The sequence below is a fragment of the Halichoeres trimaculatus genome, unplaced genomic scaffold (genome assembly GCF_033239565.1).
Source record: "Halichoeres trimaculatus isolate MK-OKI-2021-1 unplaced genomic scaffold, fHalTri1.1 fHalTri1_scaffold_19, whole genome shotgun sequence".
In the NCBI taxonomy this organism is placed as follows: Eukaryota; Metazoa; Chordata; class Actinopteri; order Labriformes; family Labridae; genus Halichoeres; species Halichoeres trimaculatus.
In genome coordinates, this window is record NW_027437197.1 from 60,001 (window position 1) to 85,000 (window position 25,000).

The 25,000-nt window shown below is 47.8% G+C and overlaps 3 protein-coding genes across 5 annotated transcripts in view; all 3 read left to right on the plus strand.

Moving 5' to 3' along the window:
• bcor (BCL6 corepressor) overlaps positions 1 to 10,511 on the plus strand; it is a 39,726-nt gene extending 29,215 nt beyond the window's left edge. For all 3 annotated transcript variants that reach the window (XM_074694461.1, XM_074694462.1, XM_074694463.1), the window contains 5 exons: positions 5,886 to 6,052; positions 6,470 to 6,615; positions 8,100 to 8,177; positions 8,362 to 8,515; positions 9,484 to 10,511. In XM_074694461.1, the coding sequence (XP_074550562.1) occupies positions 5,886 to 6,052; positions 6,470 to 6,615; positions 8,100 to 8,177; positions 8,362 to 8,515; positions 9,484 to 9,814 (876 nt within the window). In that variant the 3' untranslated portion in view covers positions 9,815 to 10,511. The remainder of the gene's footprint in view (positions 1 to 5,885; positions 6,053 to 6,469; positions 6,616 to 8,099; positions 8,178 to 8,361; positions 8,516 to 9,483) is intronic.
• Positions 10,512 to 12,486: 1,975 nt separating this feature from the next.
• Positions 12,487 to 17,217, plus strand: atp6ap2 (ATPase H+ transporting accessory protein 2). Its single transcript, XM_074694152.1, has 9 exons — positions 12,487 to 12,615; positions 14,091 to 14,221; positions 14,725 to 14,853; positions 14,937 to 15,032; positions 15,123 to 15,260; positions 15,632 to 15,685; positions 15,776 to 15,925; positions 16,019 to 16,138; positions 16,392 to 17,217. The coding sequence occupies exons 1-9, from the start codon at positions 12,501 to 12,503 to the stop codon at positions 16,584 to 16,586; spliced, it is 1,128 nt and encodes a 375-aa protein (XP_074550253.1). The 5' UTR covers positions 12,487 to 12,500; the 3' UTR covers positions 16,587 to 17,217.
• Positions 17,218 to 17,983: 766 nt separating this feature from the next.
• Positions 17,984 to 25,000, plus strand: part of LOC141808596 (uncharacterized) — an 18,275-nt gene continuing 11,258 nt past the window's right edge. Inside the window, exons 1-8 of the mRNA XM_074695263.1 lie at positions 17,984 to 18,157; positions 18,462 to 18,550; positions 19,927 to 19,986; positions 20,092 to 20,195; positions 21,327 to 21,581; positions 22,079 to 22,203; positions 22,729 to 22,847; positions 24,101 to 24,416. Of these exons, the coding sequence (XP_074551364.1) occupies positions 18,494 to 18,550; positions 19,927 to 19,986; positions 20,092 to 20,195; positions 21,327 to 21,581; positions 22,079 to 22,203; positions 22,729 to 22,847; positions 24,101 to 24,416 (1,036 nt within the window). The 5' untranslated portion in view covers positions 17,984 to 18,157; positions 18,462 to 18,493. The remainder of the gene's footprint in view (positions 18,158 to 18,461; positions 18,551 to 19,926; positions 19,987 to 20,091; positions 20,196 to 21,326; positions 21,582 to 22,078; positions 22,204 to 22,728; positions 22,848 to 24,100; positions 24,417 to 25,000) is intronic.

Below are 25,000 nucleotides of genomic sequence, written 5' to 3' on the forward strand. Positions count from 1 at the left end.
TGAGTCGTTCCTCCTTCTCTCCTTCTCTCCTTCTGTCCTTCTCTCCTTCTGTCCTTCTCTCCTTCTCTCATTCTCTCCTTCTCTCCTTCTCTCCTTCTCTCCTTCTCTCCTTCTCTCATTCTCTCCTTCTGTCCTTCTGTCCTTCTCTCATTCTCTCATTCTCTCCTTCTCTCCTTCTCTCCTTCTCTCCTTCTCTCCTTCTCTCCTTCTCTCCGTTCCTCAGCCTCATCGTTTCTCCGCGCTTGTTGACAGATTTTAAAAATTGATTTATTGATCGTTGTGTTATTTATCACCACCTGAGCTGCATATGTTGCTGTGTGTGCTCGAGTGTGTGTGCGTCCACTCCACCTCTCACCTGTCTTTGATCTGTGTGTGTGTGTGTGTGTGTGTGTGTGTGTGCCTGATCATTTTTATCACCAGCAGAGGTATCTTCACAGAACTGTAAATAGGTGTGTGTGTCTTTTGTTGCTCATTAACCGGTTGCTTTATGGTTGTGTGTGTTTGTTGTTCACGTTTATGATGATTAGGTGTGTGTGTGTGTGTGTGTGTGTGTGTGTGTGTGTGTGTGTGTGTGTGTGTGTGTGTGTGTGTGTGTGATTATGTGTGAAGTGTGTGAGTCAGAGAGGGAGACGGAGCAGTGTGAATGAGAGGTAAGCACTGGGAGTATAATCGCCTTCTAATGGCCCTCTAATGTGCCGTGGTGACTGTGGTTAGCAGCGGCGGCGGCTGTTTTTCTCTCTCTCGCACACACACGCACACACACACACACACACACGCACACGCACACACACACACGCGCAGGGCGCAGCGCAGCAGCAGGGCTCAGTCAGCCGTGCCGGGGAGAAGCTGGCTCGTCTCTGATTTATGCGTCTCTCCCTCTCCTTTTTTTCTCTCCCTTCGCGTTTTTCCTTCCTGCGCTCGGCGTGCGGAGAGGGGAGGGAGGAGAAAACCTGAGACTACACAAACAAGGCGCTGACCGCTGCGCAAACAACACCCCCGCCTTCCCCTCCCCCTCCCTCCCTCCCTCCCTCCCTCCCTTTCTTTCTCTCCTCTCTTTCGCAGGAAGCTCGTCTCTCACTGCCTGTGTGTGATAAGCCTGGGGCAGACCCCTGGGGCTCCCACACACACTCACACACACTCAAACAAGCACTTACACACACAAGGACGTGCGCAGAGAGACACACCAATTTATGCATGCAGCCCCACGCACACACACACTTTCATACGCGCCTGTAGACGCACAGAGAGCTTGTCTCACGCTGGTGTTTTAGCGCCGCGAGCTCCGGGCTTATCACACACAGGCAGAGAGATATGAGGGCCTGAGAGACACACACACACACACATACGTGCGCGCACACACACACACACAGTGTGCATACTGATTACAAGCACACACACACACAGAGCGAGCACACAGGAACGCTGGTTATGACCCAGTAAGCACACGCACACACATCCTGGTGTGTTCCTCTCCATATGCTGCACGCGCTGTCTGCACCCACACACACCTGCACACACACCTGCACACACACAATGTTCTCACACACTCTCACAGCCTACACACTGACAACAAGCACACACACACACACACACACACACACACACACACACACACACACACACACACACACACACACACACACACACACACACAGCCGTGTCGTGCACACACCAGTGTGTAATGTAGGAGTGGCGCGGCGTCAGTGATGTCGGCTGCGCCCGGGCCGACTCGGTGCATATTTCATGTTGGTTTCGTTTTGCGAGCCGTGCCTCCGCACACCAAAGCCCACTCTCCGTCTCCGTCTCCGTCTCCGTCTCCCCTCGTCGGCGGCGCTCGCGCAGCATTTGAAATGGTAATGAGCAGAGATTCTGCGGATGTCTTCATCCCTCTCCCCCTCGTGCCGGGGCCCCTCAGCTCTGCCCATTGAAGGCTCAGATAAAGGTGCAATCTGTAATTTATTCTCCTCACATGAAGCACTTCTGATTTCCTCTTCCCGAACCGTGTACGATCCGAGGAACGGGAAAAAGTCGATTGCATTTTAATCGCCCGGTTCGACCTCTATTTATGAGCGTGAATTAAAGGCCAAACCTGATTGGTGGATTCACTGGAGGAGTTGAAGTGATTCAAACTGACTTTCAACGATCAGCTCTGCTGAACTTTGTCTCCAACATGTCTGACCTTTGACCAAAGCGGTCTCACCGTCCTGACCTGTGGAAAGAACCGGACCAGCACAGACTGGAAGAAGCTGTCCCACAGTGGATCATTCCTGACATGTTGAGCTTCTTTGGAGATAAAGTCCAGCAGGGGGCGCTGGACCGTCAGCCCTCTCATTCCCCCCCATTTATCAAACCTGCAAACTGCTAAAATCTCATAACGCTCATTTCACCGCCCAGATCCAGATTTAACAGCCTGAACCTGGGCTCAGGGTCAGTCAGACCCCCAAGACCTCCACAGATCACTCACAGACCTCAGGCCAGCTTTCAACAGCTCAAGACCTCCAGAATGGGGGTCTACAGTCCCCCAAAACCTCCACACCCAGAGGTCTTTAGTCCCCCAAAACCTCCACACCCAGAGGTCTTTAGTCCCAAAACCTCCACACCCAGAGGTCTTTAGTCCCAAAACCTCCACACCCAGAGGTCTACAGTCACAAAACCTGCACACCCAGAGGTCTTTAGTCCCAAAACCTCCACACCCAGAGGTCTTTAGTCCCAAAACCTCCACACCCAGAGGTCTACAGACACAAACACACACACACAGAGGTCTACAGTCCCAAAACCTCCACACCCAGAGGTCTTTAGTCCCAAAACCTCCACAACAAGAGGTCTACAGACACAAACACACACACACAGAGGTCTACAGTCCCAAAACCTCCACACCCAGAGGTCTTTAGTCCCAAAACCTCCACAACAAGAGGTCTTTAGTCCCAAAACCTCCACACCAAGAGGTCTTTAGTCCCAAAACCTGCACACCCAGAGGTCTTTAGTCCCAAAACCTCCACACCCAGAGGTCTACAGACACAAACACACACACACAGAGGTCTACAGTCCCAAAACCTCCACACCCAGAGGTCTTTAGTCCCAAAACCTCCACAACAAGAGGTCTTTAGTCCCAAAACCTCCACACCAAGAGGTCTTTAGTCCCAAAACCTCCACACCCAGAGGTCTACAGTCACAAAACCTGCACACCCAGAGGTCTACAGTCCCCCAAAACCTGCACACCAAGAGGTCTACAGTCCCAAAACCTGCACACCCAGAGGTCTGCAGTCCCAAAACCTGCACACCCAGAGGTCTAGGCGGCTCACTTTCTGACCTCAGGATCATTTTTAGTTGTTTTACCAACACACTTCACCAACATCACATGATCTACTCTACCCTTAACACACACTTTCATACACACCTTTTCACAGACACACACACATTGTCACGCACACACACAGACACACACACATTGTCACACACACACACAGACACACACACATTGTCACGCACACACACAGACACACACACATTGTCGCACACACACACAGACACACACATTGTCACACACACACACAGACACACACACATTGTCACGCACACACACAGACACACACACATTGTCACACACACACACAGACACACACACATTGTCACACACACACACACAGACACACACACATTATCACACACACACACACACAGACACACACACATTGTCACACACACACACACACACAGACACACACACATTGTCACGCACTGATCTGAATGTTTCCCTTGTCTGGGCACGCACCCGCTCTTTACCGCGTATTCTGTTCATCGCACAGGGAGAGTCGCTCATGCATTATCCACTACATGTACCCCCCCCCCCCCCCCCCCACACACACACACACACACACAGGGGTGTGTGCTGGGAGCAAGCGAGCAGCTCTGCAAAGGGTTAAATGTCTGAGTGATGCATTGATTGCAGGCGAGCGCAGGGAAGCATTCGAGAGAGGCGGATTAGAGGACGGAGGGGGGAGGGGGTGGTGTCTCATTTTACTGCGGAGGAGTGTGTGTGTGTGTGTGTGTGTGTGTGTGTGTGTGTGTGTGTGTGTGTGTGTCAGTGTGTGCGTGTCTGTGTGTGGCGGGAAGCCAGGGCTCTCGTGCTAAGCTCCTCGCTCTCTCCTAGCGATATTAAACACGGCTTCGGAGGTTTAGTGCTGCGCCTCCTCCACAGCCACACACACACACACACACAGCCACACACACACACACACACACACACACACACACACACACACTGAGGCAGGCTGCATATCAACACTCCCTCCCGTCAGTCTCTCTAACACTTGCTCTCATTCACTCACGCAGACAGACACACGCCTGCACACACACGCAGCGCGTGGAATCCCCCAGAGGGAGCTGGGCTCGGCGCTCTCAGTCTCTCCAGCAGACAAACACGGAGCTGGCAGGGAGGGAAAACCAGTTGGAGCGTGGCCCCCTCCTCTCCTCCTCTCCTCCTCACCCTCCTCACCCTCCTCACCCTGGCGTCTCTCCTCCCGTTCTGCCTCACACTCTTTTCCTGCTCACACTTGCTCACTTTTTACTTGTGATTCTTCTTTCCACTTCCCCTTTTTTTTCTCTATCCCTGGCTCACTCGTCCTCTGTGTGTTCCTCTAACTTCAGCCACACACACACACACACTCACACACACACACACACACACACACACACACACACTCACTCACACACACACACACACACACACACACACACACACACACACACTCACTCACACACTCTTCACACCACCACTAGCACCCAGCCTTTCATCTCTTGTTATTATCAGCTGCAGCCCAGAGGACGGCCCGGCAGATCCCATCCACAGATTCATTAATCTGTCATCTGTCGGGGTGTTGCCTGCGCTCTCCTCCCGTTCTGCCTCTCTCTAGCTTCTCTTCTCATCCCTCCGTCGGTTTGTTTTTCTGCTCGCTGCCTTTCCTCCCCTCCATCCAGCCTGTACTGAGAGGGAGGGTGAGATAAACACTTGGACTCTCGGCAGGCGAGAATTAGCATAGAAATGGAAGTTTGGAGTCATTCCCCAGGTTCAGATGAGCAGCTTTCCTCCCCTCGGCACAGGACGTTGGTGTGTCTCTGGATGTCTGAGTGTGTGTTGTCATGCCGCGGGTATGTCAGGTATATCCACAAACAAACAAATAAATAAATAAATGTATGGCTGTTTTCCTGTTTGAGCAGACCCCACGCTAAGTCTCACACCAAAGTGAACAAACATACCTGCAGTGTTGAAACACACACTCTGAGTTGGACTCTCCTGATATCAACACATGGCCGGACTCCCTCTCCTCTCTGTGTTAGAAACAGCAGACGCAGCTCCAGTCCAATAAAAACCAGTCTGACTACTTAGAGCTGGACGGCCAACTGTCACAGCCCGAGACCAGGAAACGCGTCCAACTCTTAAGCGCCTCCATCAAATCTCTTTGTTCCGCTTCCATTACGCTGTGTTCAGAGCCCAACCATCCAAACTGGCTGCCACCGCGGCGTCAAGGCCCAACCATGGCACACACACACACACACACACACACACACACACACACACACACACACACACACACACACACACAGGGGCAGGATCTGGCAGGCTAAATACAGTTGAGTCACACTTAGTCTCCTCGATGTGTTTTGGCGCCAGCGTTAGCATTGTGGAGTGAGTGTGTACACGTGTGTGTGTGTGCGTGTGTGTGTGTGTTTGCCTGACACAGGGACACACTCATCTCTCCCTCATTTCCGTCCCACAGGACGTGTGAAGGAGGGACTGTTTGCGTACGTGTCTGCTCTTTCTGCCGTGTGTTGGCGCCGGCGGTGCTCGTGGCGTGGTCACTAACCCTCCTCCCCTCTCCTTCCAGGAGGTGGTGCTGTACTGTCTGGAGAACAGAGTGTGTGAGGTGAATCACAGAGACTACGCCGGCTACTGCGCTCTCCACGAGGCGTGTGCCAGAGGCTGGCTCAGCATCGTCCAGCACCTGCTGGATTACGGGGCTGACATCAACTGCAGCGCACAGGACGGCACCAGGTAAACACGCACTCATCGCCGTCACGGGACGGGCTGCCTGCAGAAACCCGTCCCCCGCACCATGACAACACACATGCTCTGTCAGGGCGCGCGGGGACTCGGTCATCAATCACATGACTTGAGTTTGCAGACCTCACTTGTGCACTGATTTCCTGTTGGAGGGAGCAGGGGGTTGGAAGGGGAAGGACGGATAATTAAAATGTGCCGTTTGGCGCCTGCTCCACCGTCACTCATCACCCTCTGCTGTAAATGATAATCCAGGTTTTGCTCTTTGAGTTTTTGTGGGTGTCAGAGTCTCTGCCACCTTGTCTGTAAACTCCAGCGGGTGAAGCAGTGAAGCAGCCACACGTGACCTGAAGTTTGAGAAGAGTATCCTCATGGCGCTCCTCACACATGGTCTCCATTCTCTGTGTCCAGGCCCATCCATGACGCCGTGGAGAACGACCACCTGGACGTGGTGCGGATCCTGCTCTCCTACGGCGCTGACCCCACTCTCGCCACGTATTCTGGCCGGGGTCTGCTGAGGATGACCCACAGTGACGGCATGGAGCGCTTCCTCACCGGTAAGTTCCCAGCTGGCTCCCAGCTGTTCACAGCCCACAGGTTTCCAAGTCAAAGTTTCTCTGGACCTCAGGACTACAACCCTGACCTCCACTTCCTGTTGGCACAATACCAGGTGTCAGGGGGTGTGTGGCTTTAAGAGGCGTGGATGAAACGCAGACAGAAACTGTTGTTAGACAGCAGAGCTGTCAGAGCGTGAATGAGCTGTGCCAGGTTCAGGGACTGACCCAGCTCCCGGGTTAACCCAGCTCCCGGGTTAACCTGGCGCTCTCTGCTCTGACCTCTTGGTCTGAGTCGCTGTGTGTAAATCCCTCTCTTCCCTACCGCCGTGGCGAGACATGTCCATCTCCTCCCTCCTCCCTCCTCCCTCCTCCCTCCTCCCTCCTCGACCACCTGTTAGACGGAGAGTCTCAGCCGGCTGGGCTGCGTGCTGCTGCCTCTGAGCTCGATCTGGTTGCTTGGCAACGCCAACTGTGTTTGCTCAGCGTACGTGCGGAAACGACTCGGCTCCGGCTGGAAACTGCTCTGTGTGTGTGTGCAAGTGCCTGAATGTGTCTTTACACGGTGTGTGTGCTGAGAGGAGTCATCTGAATGTTTGTTTACAGGAGGAAATGAGCTTACACACACACACACACACACACACACACACACGCACACACTTCCTCTGGAGCCAGCTGCTTAATATTACATGAACGTCTAACAAGCTAAAAGCCATTATCTGAGACACGCCGCCGGCTTTGGCGGAGGCGCAGAGACAGGAAGTGAGATCAGGGTGAAATGAACAGGTGTAAGTTCACGGCCAGAAGCGGAGATTCATCCTCCACAGACAGAAGATGGAGCTGAATTTTGAAAAGAGCGTGAAACGATCGATGGCGGACAGATTGACGGAGCGAGGAGAGAGGCAGCGGCGGAGCCCTGCCCTCCCTCCACCTGGTCCCGCTCATCTGGACGCCGTTAATCCCTCCAAACACACGCCAGACGCCCCACGCCTCAGCGCTGGCACCGAGCCCAGCTGCACTGTGTGTGTGTGTGTGTGTGTGTGAGTGTGAGTGTGTGTGAGTGTGTGTGTGTGTGTGTGAGTGTGTGTGTGTGTGTGGGGTTTGTCTGATGCCTGACAGCTCAGCTCTGAACTGAGACAGTTGTTTTTTCTCCTTCTCTCCTCTCCTCACCTCCTCTGATCCCCTTTAGTAACAGCTCTCCCCTGTCCTCCCTACTTCCTTTCCTACTCTCCTCCTTTTGAGAAACACACTCTCCTCTCCTCTCCTCTCCTCCTCTCCTCTCCTCTCCTCCTCTGTAATAACAGTCTCTCCTCCTCTCCTCTCCTCTCCTCCTCTGTAATAACAGTCTCTCCTCCTCTCCTCCTCTGTAATAACAGTCTCTCCTCCTCTCCTCTCCTCCTCTGTAATAACAGTCTGTCCTCCTCTCCTCTCCTCTCCTCTCCTCCTCTGTAATAACAGTCTCTCCTCCTCTCCTCTTCTGCCCACAGATTATTTTGCCGACCTTCAGGGTCGCTCAGATGACGACTCTGGGATTTATTGGGAGTTCTACGGCAGTGCTGTGTGTGGTGAGTACTAATCTAGACTCTGTGTGTGTGTGTGTGTGTGTGTGTGTGTGTGTGTGTGTGTGTGTGTGTGTGTGTGTGTGTGTGTGTGTGTCTGTTTGTGTGTTTAGTCTATCCAGATTGATGATGCTTACCCTGGACTTGCCTTTCTATCATTCCTGAAACATTTTGTGTGTGTGTGTGTCAGAATCCAGCGAAGAGGGCGGGGTCTATGACATCCTGGCCGACCCCCCAGGCCCGGAGGATGAGGATGAGGATGATAAGAGGGAGGTGTTTGAGTTCGAATTTTCGGACCGGCCTCTGCTGCCGTGTTATAACATCCAGGTGTCGCTGTCCCAGGGGTGAGCTCAGATCCACAACCCTAACCCTAACCCTAACCCTAACCCTAACCCTAACCCTTACCCTTACCCTAACCCTAACCCTACCCTTTACCCTACCCCTACCCCTAACCCTAACCCTAACCCTAACCCTACCCTTTACCCTACCCCTAACCCTAACCCTAACCCTAACCCTAACCCTTACCCTGACCCTAACCCTAACCCTACCCTAACCCTAACCCTTACCCTAACCCTACCCCTACCCCTACCCCTAACCCTAACCCTTTACCCTACCCCTAACCCTAACCCTACCCCTAACCCTAACCCTAACCCTAACCCTACCCTTTACCCTACCCCTAACCCTAACCCTAACCCTAACCCTAACCCTTACCCTACCCCTAACCCTACCCTTTACCCTACCCCTAACCCTAACCCTAACCCTGACCCTAACCCTACCCTTTACCCTACCTCTAACCCTAACCCTTACCCTAACCCTACCCTAACCCTAACCCTAACCCTAACCCTTACCCTGACCCTAACCCTAACCCTACCCTAACCCTAACTGTTACCCTAACCCTACCCCTAACCCTAACCCTTTACCCTACCCCTAACCCTAACCCTCACCCTACCCCTAACCCTAACCCTAACCCTACCCTACCCCTAACCCTACCCCTAACCCTAACCCTAACCCTAACCCTACCCCTAACCCTAACCCTTACCCTAACCCTAACCCTACCCTAACCCTAACCCTAACCCTAACCCTTACCCTGACCCTAACCCCTAACCCTAACCCTACCCCTAACCCTAACTGTTACCTAACCCTGACCCTACCCCTTACCCTTACCCTAACCCTACCCCTTACCCTAACCCTAACTGTTACCTGACCCTTACCCTAACCCTAACTGTTACCTGACCCTCACCCTGACCACACCTTCTGAATTTTACCTTCGGTCTCTGATTCTTGTACCTAACCCCCCGACGTTCCTTTCCAGCCCGAGGAACTGGCTGCTGCTGTCGGACGTGCTGCGCCGGCTGAGGATGTCTGCCCGCGGTTTCCGACAGGCCTTCCCTCACATGGAGGTGGTAACGGTGGCCGAGGCTGAGTTTTACCGGCAGGCGTCGCTGTCCCAGCTCTTCTCCTGCCCCGAGGAGCTGGAGGGCTTCCAGCCCGACAGCAAGGACCTGTTGGACCTGGTGGAAGACAGCGCTGAGCTGGCCGCTCTGCTGGGCTCCTCGCTGGAGTGTTTGGACGACCACTGGGACCACTCAGGCGACAAACTGAAGGACAAAATGAAGGCTGTTGGCAGGCTGGGCTCGTCCTGACTCCTGAGGGGGCCCCACCCAGACTGAGATCTGACCGCATCCAGGGGACGGGATTTTCTGCCTTAGCCCTGACCCTTAGCTCCACTTTTCAGCTCGCTTTGGACCAGCTCTGGTGCACTGTACAGACAGACTGAGCTGCTGGATCTGAAATCTGAGTTTCAGAAGATTTGTGACTTAATAATGGTCTTATTTTTATAAATTAATATATGTATAAATTTATAAATATATATAAATAACTAAAGATATTATGGAGATGTTTTTGGTTGTGCTGACGCTCGCTCCGCTGTATTTATGTTGTCAGCGGCTGTGTGAGCGTTCGTGTAGCAGGAGAAACTGAGGCCAAGCTCTTGAATGTGGTTTTTGTGTTTGTAGGAAGCACATGATGTTTTCTTTCTCAGACTTTCGCGCCGGTTTAGCCTCAGGGGCAGTTCTGTTCTACCTTTTTTAGTTGAGTGTCAAAGTTTTGCTTCCTGCTTAGTCTGTAAATTAACATGAACTACAAACTGTTTGTATCATAAAGTTTTAAGATGATGTTGATAAAACTCTGATAAAACAGAGCTTGTACATAACAAGGAGGCTACAGCAGTAAAGTAATTTTTGGTGTGTTCATTTTTTGTTTTAACTTTGTAATTAAAATATCTCATAATTTGTATTTATATTTTACAAAGAAGTTGCTTTAAAATAAATATACAAAGTGCAAGAGAATTCCAGTTTTGGGCCTTTTTTGTGTTTTGATGGAGCTGGACGTGGAGCTGAGGACAGAAGTTTAACCACAAATGAACCATTTGATCGCTTCTCTACAAACTCCTGAATGTCTCTGAGTGTTATGATCAACTATAAATACACACACACACACACACACACACACACACACACACACACACACACACACACACACACACATTTATATACCTATATGCCTGGCTTTACTGTGGCGCTTGGGCTGCTTTCGTGGACAAAGTGTATTTGTATCGAAGGTGTGTGGCGCCCTCCAGTGTACATACACAGTCATTGGTCCTCTGGTCAAAAACACCCTGTGCCTAACCATTTTCACGTGTTTTTAATCTGACGGAGCAGGCTCCAGTTTTCAACCAGCTGACAGCAGCAGGAGCTGACGGGCAGCTGCTGCTTTGAATGAAGCTGGGGTTTTTACACTTTCATTAGATATCATGAGTTAAGTCCTATAAAAAAATCATCACTTTTTTCATCACAGTTTCACGGGAAGGATAACAAGAGTTTCTCCGTCATCAGGAAAACAAGAGTCTGCATTCAGTGTTTTTAACATTTCACTGGAAACAGAAAAAAGATTCATCACACGGGATTCGTTAGACCAAAGTCTGATCAGTTTAGTGACCTCCTTTATCATCAAGGTGAGAAATGAATCATAAAGTCTCATTGTTCTCAGAAAGAGTCAGTGTGTGTGTGTGTGTGTGTGTGTGTGTGTGTGTGTGTGTGTGTGTGTGTGTGTGTGTGTGTGTGTGTGATGGAGGGAGTAAGAGAAAGACTGATTGATTGAACCATTTAAAGACATCTGCAGACCCTGCACTCTTGAATTAAAAACACGTTCATTTAACCCCCCCCACACACACACACACACACAAACACACACACACACACACACACACACACACACACACACACACAAACACACACACACACACATACACACACACACACACACACACACACACACACACCCCCAGGGACCAGACTCCACCCTGACCTAACGTGAGGGACACCAGGCAGAGGGGACAGAGTGACTTGTAAACAGCTTCGTCTCTGCTGCTGAAGGGGCTCATGACAGATCTGTGCTGCCAAGAGCCACGCCAAAATTCAGGGGGAGTTCAGCTGATCCCAAGGCTGACAAAGGAACCTGAAAAAGACAGATCTTCTTCTTGAGCAGTGTATGGAAAGTCCCAAGAAATGCTCTGATAAAATGAGCAAGCACATTGAAATCACCATCAGTCTCACGAATCATCTCAAGACTTATTTTTAGACTGAAATTTATCACCGAGGATCTGCAAAAGCATCCTTCAGCTGCTGGGTTCAGAGAGTGTTACCGAGTCCAACCGAGAGCTGCTGACTACGACGAGGAAGGACAGGCTCGTTCCACGTTTCAGGTGAAGGTCGCAGAGAGTGTCACACAGCTAACTGAGATCTAAAAGAAGAGTTCAGTCCAGCAGACAGATTCTCACAGCCCAAACACTGAGTCAGGGTGTCCTGAGCCTTCCAGGTTCATGTTCATGACAGTGGATGCACTGATGGGTGAGGAGGGGGAGCCAGTGGAGCATTTTCAGAAAGGAGGTGATGTGTTCATATTTTCAGACCCTTAGCCAGATTCTGGCAGCGCTGCTTTGGATGTACTGTGGTCTCTGGATGCTTTTACTGGAGATGAGGAGTGCATGAGAGTAATATCAGAGTAACCAAGCCTGGAGGAGATGAAAGCCAGCAGGATGTCATTAAAGTACATAATAAAATCAACTACTCTTAGTTCCACTGAGGCCAACAAATATCACACTTCTGTTTTTTATTTTAACCCTTTACTCGTGTAAGAATTTGATTCTTTGAGTTAATTTACATTGCTTCATCATACTGTCCAGCTGGTGGCAGTAGTACATCCCTGAGCTGCACACCGTCAATGAACACCAACGAAGAAGAAGCCTTTGCAGTACGTTGACGTCTGTAGATGACGTCAGGTCAGCTGATCATTGCTGCACTGTGGACGAAGATGGCGGACAGGAGGATGGAGGTGATTTCCACTGCAGCGTTTCTGCTCAGTTTCCTGCTGCTGACCTGTGACGGTGAGGACTCCTGGATGTCAGCGCGTGTTGTTGTTTCTGCGCCGTGTCTGCGCTCCCGCCGTCAGGAGTTATCGGTCCGCGGTGTCTGTCAGTGAGTGAGCTCTGAGCGTTAGCATCGTCCGTTACCGCCACAGCACCGACCGAACCGTTAACAGCCCGTGTCTTACAGATTATTACCGAATGAAGGACAGTTTTTAATGTTTGAATTCTGTGTTTCCGGATCTTCATACGGTGTTAAACAATGTGTGGATTGGAAACGGAGTTCGCTGAGGTTAGCATGTTGCTAGCATGTTGCTAACCTCAGCGAACCGAATCCGTTCATCAGGATTTAGAAACCATCGTGTCTAACGTCTGTTTTTCTTGTTTGAGGCTCGAAATGTGTGAATTTCTTTCATTGTGGGAACATGTTAACGAGCGTGTTTCATTTCAGACGGTTACCGTTTTCCACAGAGCTGTCGGTCATGTGACCGTACTTCCGCTTTAACATCATCATCAGCTCACTGTCACGAGTTTGTCCCTCTGTTCAAGGCCCGTACTGTCCGTGTTATCTCTGAAACGGATTCATCTCTAGCTGAGGACTGAGATCATGAAGTTAACACACCGCTGAGAGCTTCATTACCGCGTCCATGAACAGCTGTTAGCTTAAGGCTAGCACTGTAGCCACCCTGTGGATGTTTGGGATCTTTTGCTTCAGGGTTACTGATGATGCTGAATTGTCTTTTGGCTTGCTTTCATCAATTGTTGTCAGATGATGCTTTTATTTGGGGGAATGTTGGAAGACTGACCGTTGTATTGTAAAAAGATGTTGTTTTCCTTTCAGCTGGTAAAAATTTAGTGTCTTGGTATTAATTAAGACTTCAGTTCTGGCTGCAGCTTGATCTGATAATACCAACGATGGGTGAGTGTAGATATCGGGCTGATACCAGCCACATTTTAAAGTATTGGTACTCGTGAAGGCTGCTGATACTCAAGGAGAAAAACAAACTTATTTTATTTCTTGTCTTAATTTGTTAAAAACAAACGGTAAACTCTGAGGCATTTGTGTTTTGTTTTGGGCTTAATGAGTGACTGTGCTGTCTTTGTTCAAAATGATCTGTGGCTGTTAATTAAAATTTCATGTGTCCAAAGTACCAGTGGTATCTGTTGTACTTGCAATGGTGAGAGTATTTGTACTGGTATTATTCAGAAAAAAGTGGTATCAAACATCCCTAATTAATACATTTTAAAGTTAGAATTTTCTCAAAGTCTCTTTTGCTGATGAATCATGTAAATTCCTGGTTGAGCAGTAAAATGTGCGTCCAGTGTAGGGAAGCTAATTGATCTTAAAGTGGACTGCCTGGGTCTGATTCCCACACGCTCCCCAGTGTTCAATCAATGAAGTCTGTTAATGATATTTAATATGTAATCCTCTAACTTGTACTGATTTTTTCCTGATGTGTTTTATGAGACTGACAGTCTGCTGATGTTTCTCCCAGGTGTTCATGGGGACAGCCTCACTGTGCTGCAGGCTCCAGAGTTTGTGTCCTTCCAGAAAGGAGACTGGCCTGTTTCAGGGGAGAAGATCCCTGACCTCGTGGCTTTAACCATGGGCTTCTCTGTTCAAGAGGTAAATTTATTTTATTTAAAATCTCCCTACTTTGTTTTATCCTTTTTATGTTAAAATGCCTTTTTAATCAGGGGGATCAGGGTCTTTATCTTTGAATATCATCTCCGTTTCACATGAGTTGTGAATTTTTCAGCTCATGTTGGAGCTCTTTGGCTGTACCTTCAAACATTTGTTTCACTTTCACTGTTCATGTTTGTGGACAGCAGAAGGCATCAGTTTTATGTGGAGATGGGTTTTAAAGCCCTTACCAATACATCCTTCACTCCCAAACCCAGACAGAAACGGTTGTCAGCTGGAGTAAAAGATGCTGCATTTAGCTCAGAGTGGGATGTTTAGCAGAGGCTGGTAAACTTGATAAACCTGGAAGAGATTTGGAGATCTCAACTTACAAATGAGGTCACAGCTTTTTTTCTCTAGCGATTAGAAAAACACATAAAGAGTACTGTTGGGGTCATGTCGTTATTACGCTAGCCTTTGTCTTACAGTTTGAGTGTTTTGTACAGGATCTGTCCTGGCCAGGCCTTAAGGCTGGCCCCCTGTTCCAGCGTCCCCGTGCCAACATACTGGTGGTGGTGAGAGGAGTGGACAGCCTGGAGCTGCCTCGGAGCGTGGCCTCGTACCCCCTGGAGAACGTGAGCTCCACACTTACCTTGTTTTAACAGCACCAGACTGAGACGTTTCACTTGACTTAACAAGTCTGTCTTCGTCTTTGCAGCCCATACCCTTCACACTGGATAATGTTGCAGAGACCGTACACTCTCTCTTTGCTGAGGACACACCTGTAGTGCTGCAGCTGGCACCCAGCGAGGAGGTACAGAAGATAAAGTGGGGCTGATCAGTTTATTGTTTGTGTGCTGGCCCTGAGAGAGGCTCGTTGTCACTGATTCATGCTGTCGTTCAGAGGTTGTACATGCTGGGGAAAGCCAACGCTGTGTTTGAGGACCTGCCGGTCACCCTGCAGCAGATCCGTGCTCGTCTGTCCCAGGATGGCTCTGTGCTGGCTTCCCTGCCTCTGAACTCTCTCAGCAGAAATGTAGAGGTCAGTGTTGAACAAATAGAAAAAATCAACAAAAGGCAGACTGTTTTTCTGTCTCACATGTAGAAGGCAGAAGTCTGGCATGACCTCACTCCAACCTCGAGTCTATAATTTCTTGTCATTTGAAGTCAAAGGAGCGGCAGTCAGAGTCATGTGGATGCTGATTTCTAGCGTAGTTTTTTTTGCACCATCGCTTTGATCCTACAGTGGCACATACCAGAAGTAGTACGACTGAGTTTTTATTGCGCACAGTGTGCATCATTTGCTTCACACTGCAGAGCAGCATGATGTCCAGGATTCTTGGGATTTGAACAAACAAACTGAACATGTTTTAATCTGGTTTCTCCCACATTTTTGCTGTTTGTGCTCTCCAGGCTGATCTGCTCTTTTTGTCTGAGGTCCAAGTTTTGCATGATATTACAGCCCTGGTAAGCTATTAAGGATCCCTCATCCCTGTTTACCTGGTTTGTCTCTTGAAATAAGGACTCACGAGTCTTCCTGTGCTTCCCATCTTGTAGCTGCTAAGGCACAAACATTTGGCGAAGGACCACTCCCCTGACCTGTACTCCCTGGAGTTGTCTGGGCTGGAGGAGCTCAGCAGAGTCTATGGCAAAGACTCCCCCCAGTACCTCGATGCCTCTGCCATTCTGGCCTCTGTTTTGCAAAAAGTAAGTTGAAGGTTGTTGTGCTTTTGTCAACAGATGCTTTTTAGTTTTCAATTCAATATCTGCAATTAATCCGTCTTTCTTGTTGAATTGCAGTTTGCAGAGGATGTGTACGCTCTCTATGCTAACAGTGCTGTGGTGGAGGTGGTCACAGTGAAGACCTTTGAGGCTCCTTTGACCAGGAAGTCCCGCTCAATCCTGCAGTCCAAACCGGTTGTAAGTGTTTGTCAGAGAAACTTCCAAACAAGCCAACAACAAAACATCCAGCTGTATACAGGCAGCAGCTGTAACGTGTTGAACAAATGGGTTTGGATCAGTGCAGTGCTAGATGTGAAATGAATTCATTAGCAGAGCTAGCTTCTGTAGCCCTCTTTCATTGGATGCTGCTAAAACTAGCTGCTTTAATTTTGATGAACTGTCTTTTATCAGATGCACCCTGTTAGTCTTACTCATGTTTTTCTTTATGCAGAGTAACCCTGGCAGTCCGTACAACCTGGCCTACAAATACAACTTCCACTACGCGGTGGTCTTCAACATCGTGCTGTGGCTGATGATCGCTCTCGCCCTCGCTGTCATCGCCATTGCTTACAACCTGTGGAACATGGACCCAGGATACGACAGCATCATCTATAGGATGACCAATCAGAAGATCAGGATGGATTGAGGCCATCTATCCAGCAAACACTCCAGATGTGTTCCTTCATCCCTCTTGAGAATGTGTTTTGTGTGAGGTTGTGTTTAGTGAAAAAAACTGTGACAGCTTGATGGGAGGAAGGGAATAAATCTGAATCTCTGCTTACGCTGAGAAAACACATCCTTTCAGATATGACTCTCAGTTTTTATGTGAGAAGACGTTCATCTTTAACCTCTGGTGTACGCCGTGATCTTCCTCCCTTCAACCTCACATCATTCCTCATGACGTAAAGCTCCTCACTGAGCGTTCCTGTTTCACCTGTTTCCTGTTGATTCCCTTTCTGAATTATAAAACCTTGTGGTACTGGTTTGACAGAAGGTTTGTGTGGTGCCTGAGAGAAGTTTTAGTGTTTGTCCTGCTGTGTGAAAACTGTGTTAAGTTAAATAAATCTGTGTATATATTGAAAATGGGCGTGAAGCTTTACGAGTAGCTGCTGTTCTACTGTTGTTAAATGAGATGAATTATTTAAGGTGGGTTTCAGAATTCATGCATATTGGTTTATGGAATAACTTGATAATGAAGGTGGTTGTGATTGGTTTTGGATTATTGTAGTGCTGTAAATTGTAAGTCTGACAATAAACAACGTGGATCGTGTTGTGTTGACATTGACTTCAGTTGTTTTCTTAAAGAAAGGAGCACTTCTCCATTCAGAGCTCGTGTTTTTATGTTGGATTTTTCACAGTGAGAATAAACTTACTGGACAGTAAATGACATGAAAAATGAGAATATCTGCTGATGACTTTACTCTGTCAATGTGAAGGATAAAGGTATTTGATTTTGGCTAAGGTGGATCAAGTGCCAACAAGTAACATTTCAGTCGTTAATAACTTGGATTTCTTGAGAAGTTCAGATATTTCAGCAGCAGATGGTAAACGGTAAACACCCAACATGACTGTGTGGGTATTATCAGGAGCTGGAAACATCAGCAAATATACTTGAATCAGACGATAATTTCTAACCACCCACAGAAAACTAAAATACAGCCCATCCAGTGCTGACACATTCATCACACATGCAGCTTCCAGACATGCAGGCTCCAGGTAGAGGCAGCACACCTGTCCTTAGGGTACATGTGGAAAACGGGCTGATGTTTGTGGTAGGTCACTCAGTAATAATAGTTCCTCTACCCTGACGTGAACTTTCAACCCCAACAACATGTTTGTTTGACCCGAGGCATGACCTACAGAACATGCATCCTCTCATCTTTCATGTTTCATCCACAGACTTTATGATGAACGTTTCCACACGATCTGCAGAGTAAGGTTTTACCCCGACAGAGCCGAGGAACAAACGTTCCACGCTGTGTTCCCCCGGACTTATTTTCCTGGTGCACATCCGGTCTAAACGGAACGTCTGTAAGTGTCCAAAATAAAACCAGGATAAAATGAGTTTCTTCTGTTTGCAGGGTGTGAAAAACACGGTCTGATGATCCGTTCAATGCTGCTGTGATCACACAGAGCGAAACTTCATTTTTAAAGAAGTGTAGATTTTATTTCCTTCACTGGATTGTTAGCATGAGCTAGCTACATGCCGATGCTAAGGTTAGCTTGAAGAGTTTTTTGTTTTCACAGAAAGATAAAAATAAACCTGATTTTTATAAAGGGTTGTTTCATCCGGATAGCTTTTCGTTTAGAGACAAATAATCACTGTCTGTGTGTTGTTCCTCATCTTTATCCCGTTTTTAATCAACTGTGAAATCTGTGAAAAGGTGAGATCCCCGGTCTTCATTAAGATTTGTCCATAAAAAGGATTTTTCACGACTATTCAGACTCGACCTGACCTTTCTGCTGGTGATGATATCCCAAAGTTTCTCTTCCTGTAAGACTTTGTGTCTGTGCCCTGCAGTGTGTTTGCTGTGCCTTCCTGAGTCTTGGATCATGATGGAGCGAAGAAGAGCCTTGACCATTCCCTTTCCTGCCAACAAGGACCACCTGGTATGGCTGAACCTGTCTGTGAAACGTGTCTCTAATGAACAGTCATGACATTTCACCGTGCAGATGTTTCATTTTACCACATTTCTTTTTTCGGGCTCGATCATTCCAGGAGTAATAGATATTGCTAATGATGTGCTAAAAGCTAGCTTTTTGTGCTCGGTCTGTGTCCCAGTCAGTGAAAACCTTCCTGTTGTTGAAGGATCTGAATCAAAGCTAAAGAAATCACAGCTAAAGCGCAATCAGCATCTTTTAATTAAAGCTGCTGCTCTGCTGCTGCATTGCTGCTGCTCTGCTGCTGCTCTGCTGCTTTTCTGCTGCTGCTCTGCTGCTGCTCTGCTGCTTTTCTGCTGCTGCTCTGCTGCTGCATTGCTGCTGCTCTGCTGCCGCATTGCTGCTGCTCTGCTGCTGTTTTGCTGCTGCTCTGCTGCTGCATTGCTGCTGCTCTGCTGCTTTTCTGCTGCTGCTCTGCTGCTGCTCTGCTGCTGTTTTGCTGCTGCTCTGCTGCTTTTCTGCTGCTGCTCTGCTGCTTTTCTGCTGCTGCTCTGCTGCTGCATTGCTGCTGCTCTGCTGCTGTTTTGCTGCTGCTCTGCTGCTGCTCTGCTGCTTTTCTGCTGCTGCTCTGCTGCTTTTCTGCTGCTGCTCTGCTGCTGCTCTGCTGCTGCATTGCTGCTGCTCTGCTGCTGCTCTTCTGCTGCATTGCTGATGCTCTGCTGCTGCTCTGCTGCTGCATTGCTGATGTTTGCTGCTCTGCTGTTGACCAAACCACTCTTATTGTTATGATAGATTGTTTTGCCATTTGTTAAGGCAGTTCGTTCTTTTTCTGTCTAAAAACAGAAGTGAGTATATGTCTTCACAAAGTTTTCTATTGAAACCACCATTCTCATCATTCATTCACTCATTCATTCATTCATTCATTCATTCAGTCAGTCATTCACTCATTCATTCATTCATTCAGTCAGTCATTCATTCATTCAGCCAAATCTTAAGAACAATGTACAGATGTGCGCAAGCTCCAAAATGTTTTGTGTACCATAAAACTTAAAATAATGAAATGACTAACAGATATACATGTGTGAATACAGGGATCCGTAGTTTTCCAAATGTAAAAGGAGGAACTCTTTAAACCATTTTCTTTCACGTCTCTTATTCAGTCATATTTGTTTTGTAGCATCTACGAATAAGCATGTTATTGTTTGGCTCCAATTATGTAAACTGCTTCCTTACCTGTTGGGCTCGATTGCTGCACCTGAAAATATGCTTCAAAACCCAGAAAAATTGCTTTTCTCTATTTGCACATCTGAGAATTCATAATCTGATGACTGCTGCATTGAGTTCAGTACTTCAAGCCTGGTCACTAACCATCCTGTGAATTATAGGTGGAAAACCCACTCAAAATCACATGTCTTTCACCAGACTTTGGAACGTTAGAACAACAGGTACAGAACACACCTGCCCTCTGTCTGACCACATGAACAAATGTTATGGTTCGAGCAGGGCTGAGGCTTCTCTGTGTCTCTCTCGTGCTGTTGAATTGTTGTTAGCAGGTACCCTGGACGGCAATTTCCGGCTGCAAACTGAAAAACTGGGAGTCATTACACAGAAATGGATCCAAGCTGTTTGATCATGGCCTTGCTGTCATGGACAGGTAAGCAGGCTCAGGGATCTAATGAAACCTTAAAGATACCTGATAACCGTCCTGTTCATCAGAGTCAGAGTCAGAACGACGTAATTTAACTGTCTTTAGCTTTTTAGAGAGAAACCGTAAACGCAGACTAAACTGACCTTGAAATCCAGTCTGTTGGTGACAACTTTCTGCTTTGTTATGATGCAAATATTTTTATCCTTGTTGTTAATTTTCCTCTGATTTTCATTATAACAAGATGAGGGCGGGTTCATTGAAAAGACAGAAGCCTAGAGGGATGAATGAAGACAGCTCTGGGTTATGATCATCCAGTCATCAGTCTGTTAATAAAGTAGATCTAACATTTGGAGATCTGCATTTTTAATCTGGCCATACTTGAAAAACTGAAAACAGTAAAGATGCTGATGTTGTAGTAACGGTGTGATGAGTTAGAGGCTTTGTGAAATATTAACTCCTTAAAAGAACTGACAGAAATTATTCAACTTCCTTTTTGGTTGATAAAGGTGGAATTTCACCTGAAGCTAATCTTGGGCTGACATTTTTAATTGTTAACATTTGTTGTAAAGTTTTTGATTGAAAACGTTTTATTTGTTCAACAAATATCTGTAAAAGTCCACTTATATTTTAAAACTTTCCTCTCACTTTATTTGATGTTATTTAATGAACCGTTCTGCTGAATAGTATCAACGATGCTTCACAGAAACGACACAGAAACTAAGGCTCTTCTTTGATCTCATGACCGATAGTTTGAGTTACAGTGAAATTCGTCTCAAACTGACTCAAATTTCTCAAAGTTTTTACCAACACAGGGTTTTTAATTCAGCTCTTTTGAGCTGTGCTAAGAGGAGTTTTGATTTATTGATTTTGTTTCCTTTAAATCTTTGTTTAGCTTGGATCCCTTCTCATATATGACGTATACATGTGCTCATAAGCACACGGGGAGAGCTTATCATGCCTCCACACATGTCTTATCTACAAAAAGAGACATGTCTGCCCCTCCCACTCCACCAGCTGCTCTACAGAAAGTTTGAGGCGTAGCGGTGAAGGAGCTGTACTCGGCAGAAGCTCAATGTTGCAAAAAAGACTCCACTCAGCGAAGGTTGTGAATGTCAGCTTTCCTGTTTTTTCCTTCAGGAGGAAGCCCAAAGTGGTCCTGGAAGATGTCCTTAAGACAGAGAAGGGCAGGGATTACATGGAAAAGATCAAACAGAGAGCCATGATGGGGAATCGTAGACACACATCCAGCTCACAAAGAGAGAGCCGACGGAGCAGAGACGAGCCTCTGATCTGCAGAGAAACAAGGTCTGGGCTGAAGTCTGACGTCCAAACTGGTGACAACAAAAGTGTGACTCCTAAAGGCAACCAGAAGACCTCGTCTGCTGCTCAAAGGTAGGACGACGCTGTAAAACAACTTCTTTAACAAGTTAGTGCCCAATCCACTTTCTGCTCCTACAGAGCTCAGGCCTTTCCCTGATGGGTGTTTAGAAACTCAGCAATAATGATAAAAGAGAAAAGGACACTCTACAATACAAATACAGATTTTTATTTCCTCCAGTGTAACCTGCACTTGGCCTAAGGAGTGTGTCCACACTGCCAGACTCCTCAGGTCAGCCTAATGTGACGCTTCTGCTGGGACTTGTGAATAATGACCTGGTGAATCCACCAAAACTTCTGGGGTTTTGTTTTTCGATAAAAAAGCTGAAATGACTGTCATACGTGTTTCTGCCTTTGCTCCACGTTTGGTTAGTCTGGGCATTTTGTGACCAGCTCAGAACTTGGAGTTTACCTTGACTCTGGGAGAAGTTTTAACCTCATGATGTGGGTTTGCTGTAAATGAGAGGAGTGTCCGTTAGAAAAACCCGGTGTGTCTCCTGTCATGTCTTCAGATCCAGGGTCAGGAGGAGGTTACAGAGCGCTGATGAAAAAGAAGAGGAGGAGGAGCAAACAGACGTCAAGGAGGTGATACTGGGCAATGACAATGGAGAGGACGACACGTTTGCTGAAGTTGTAGGTGTGTGACCCTGAAACAAGCACTGACCTGACACCGTGCCACAGTGACACGGCTCATTGTGTCAGAAAGACTGTGGATGATCACATTAATGAAAGAGTTTACAGAGAATTCATTTCTCAGTTTCATTTTGTTCAATGTAGAAACGTGTGAGTTCAGACAGACAGTAGGTCCTGGAAAATAAAAGGGACATTTCAGTGTTTTTAAAGTGTGTTTGTAAGAGTTCCCTGTCACTAAGTGTATCTGCTCCTTCAGTGAGAACCAGAACAAAGCCAAGGCCACAGATTTCTTACTGACAGGTCCTTTCTCTCCTCCTTCACCTCAGGGCGGTTTAACGTTTACTCGGCTCTCTTTATGGGAGGGCCGCTCTGAAACCATAATTCACTGAGGAGTCCATCAACTCTTCAGGATTACTTAGCTCCCTTATTCCAAGGATATTTAGATTAATAAATGAGCCAGTCCTGAAATGAGGAGGAGTTTTCTCCTGTTCAGCCTTTATGTTGGTAATTGTTTCTGTCTTTTTTATAGATTGTGGGCTGTCTGTGAGCTGGAAGCCTGCAGAAGGTTCAGGAGGCTGCGATGAGTTTTCTCCAGCCAGCATCGGGGACAGGTTGAAGGACCCTGAGATGGAAGTACGACACAGTACGGTGAGCCTCGGACACCAGCGCATGGATTAGATATCATCCAGACAGAACCAGACTCTGCCAAAAGAGCAGCATCTTTGTTTCATTCTGTACAGGACAGATCAGCAAAAGCCCGAGGAAAGCTGTACATGAAGGACTGTTCATTTTTATCCATCCCACACCACTGGACTCACCTAGCATCTGGTGCAAGCCAGCAGCAACCTCCGTCTGAGAGTATGAGACATGCTAAAAGTGCTAAAATCTGCTGTTTCTCCAGTGTTCGCTTGAGTCTGGCTCTGGAAGTACAGGAAGTCACAAACAGAATAAACCAAAAAAATCTGTTTTCAAAGCAGAAATTAACCTGTTTACAGCCTGGTTCAGAAAACGTCTCCTGTCTGAGTCGATAACTTTACTATCAGCACATTCAGTGAGTTTTTCTCTAACTCAGCTGTTCATGGGTTATTAATATTGAAGATCAAGCTCGCCCAATCAGAGGCACAGCTCATGGTCACGTGACCGACAGGCACCCTATGGCTGTAGGCGAAGCCCTTGCCACTACCAATATGGCCGCTATAGCCGATCTGCTTCATTTTCCGTTTCAGAAACAGACGGGTGACGTCAGGGAGTCTGCGTCCATGTTTTATACAGTCTGTGGGTGCAAGGTGATTTTCTGAGGATTCTCGGCTTAAAGTACTTCAACATGGTGCTGGATCTCCAGACTTTAGAAGTTTGGTGAAAGAAAAAAAACAGCATGTGTGTATTTCAGGGCCGAGACTTCAATGTGCCACTGTGAGCACGTCACAGAGTGCATCCAGACGGACCAAGATAAAGCAAAAAGATACGGCCAATCATCTCAGGCACCTACGCTGACCCTGACCCTGACCCTGACCCTGACCCTGACCCTGACCCTGACCCTGACCCTGACCCTCTGTGTCCCCAGAGGGACAAAGGGTCTGGAGGTCTCAGACCCAGCTCTTAGTGAACATGCAGCACTGGTTGGTGAATGTTGTTGAAGGTTGACTGAGATTGTTGCAGTGATTAGTCGTGGTTATGGCTGCATTATTCATCATGGAAGAAAGAAAAGAAGTCCAGCACTTCTTCCTGTGCTTAATGGCGCCGGGAGAAGTGCTGGACTTATTTTGTTTCTTGCAGCCAAATAATCAGAAGCACGCTGGCACTCCAAGGTCTCGTACGTTACTCTCTGCCCACTCTAGCAGCTTGAGTTAACCTGGAAATTCATGCTCAAAGTGAAGTTTCTGTGTTTTCGTCCCTAACAGAAGAGGAAAAGAAAGGAGGCGTTGTCCCAGTGCAATGGAACGAGCAGCCCCAAACGCCATCGTGAGAGCGTGCTGCGCCTCTCTGGAGAGGACAAAGGAGACAGAGGAACGGGCTCCACTGACGTCTGTCTGGAAGGAGAGTCTGGAGACTTTGTGGATCTGGAGAGCTTGGACCACACCATTGTTCAGTTCACAGTGGGAGCAAATGATCAGACAGAGATTCTGATCCCAGTGTCCAGTCCTCATGTGGATGACGAGAACTCACAAGGAGCCAGAGGCCAGGATCACTCAGTCCAAGCCAGACCCCTGGAACCAAGTGAGCAAGAACCACCTTCAGTATTATCGTCTTCTGTTCATTCCAGCTTTCCTTCATCTTTGCCTCATTGTTCACAAATGTTATAGCAGCTTAAGCTCCTTTGCAGATGCTAGTTGAAACCTCTTACCAGGTCAGTCAGCCATAGATGTAGGTTAGTACTGGTTTATTTCATGTGAGTCTGAGCCCCTGTAAAACAGAGAGCAGTGTTTCAGCTGACTCAGAGCTTCGTCTTCTCTGCTGCTCCCTCCCACCAGCTTCATTTAGAGAAGTTTTTATCTGATCCATTGATGACCAGTGTCTCTGTTCGGCCTCATCATTGGTCCCCTGAGTGGATTTGTCTCTCAGCCCAGCATCTTGTTTTTGACATCAGGGTGCAGCATTTGTTGGTGGTGTTTGTCTCTGTTGTGGCTGGGCCTGAGGGTGTCCTCCATCTTAATACTTACTGTGTCCTCTTTAGAGCCAGCCCAATTGTCTTTTCCAGGATTACCACTGTCCTCACCTGCCATCAAAGCCCATTAAACCTCCTGCATGCTGTGCCAGTTAAAGCATGAGAGCTCCTGGTGCTGTGCTCATGTCTGAAAGAG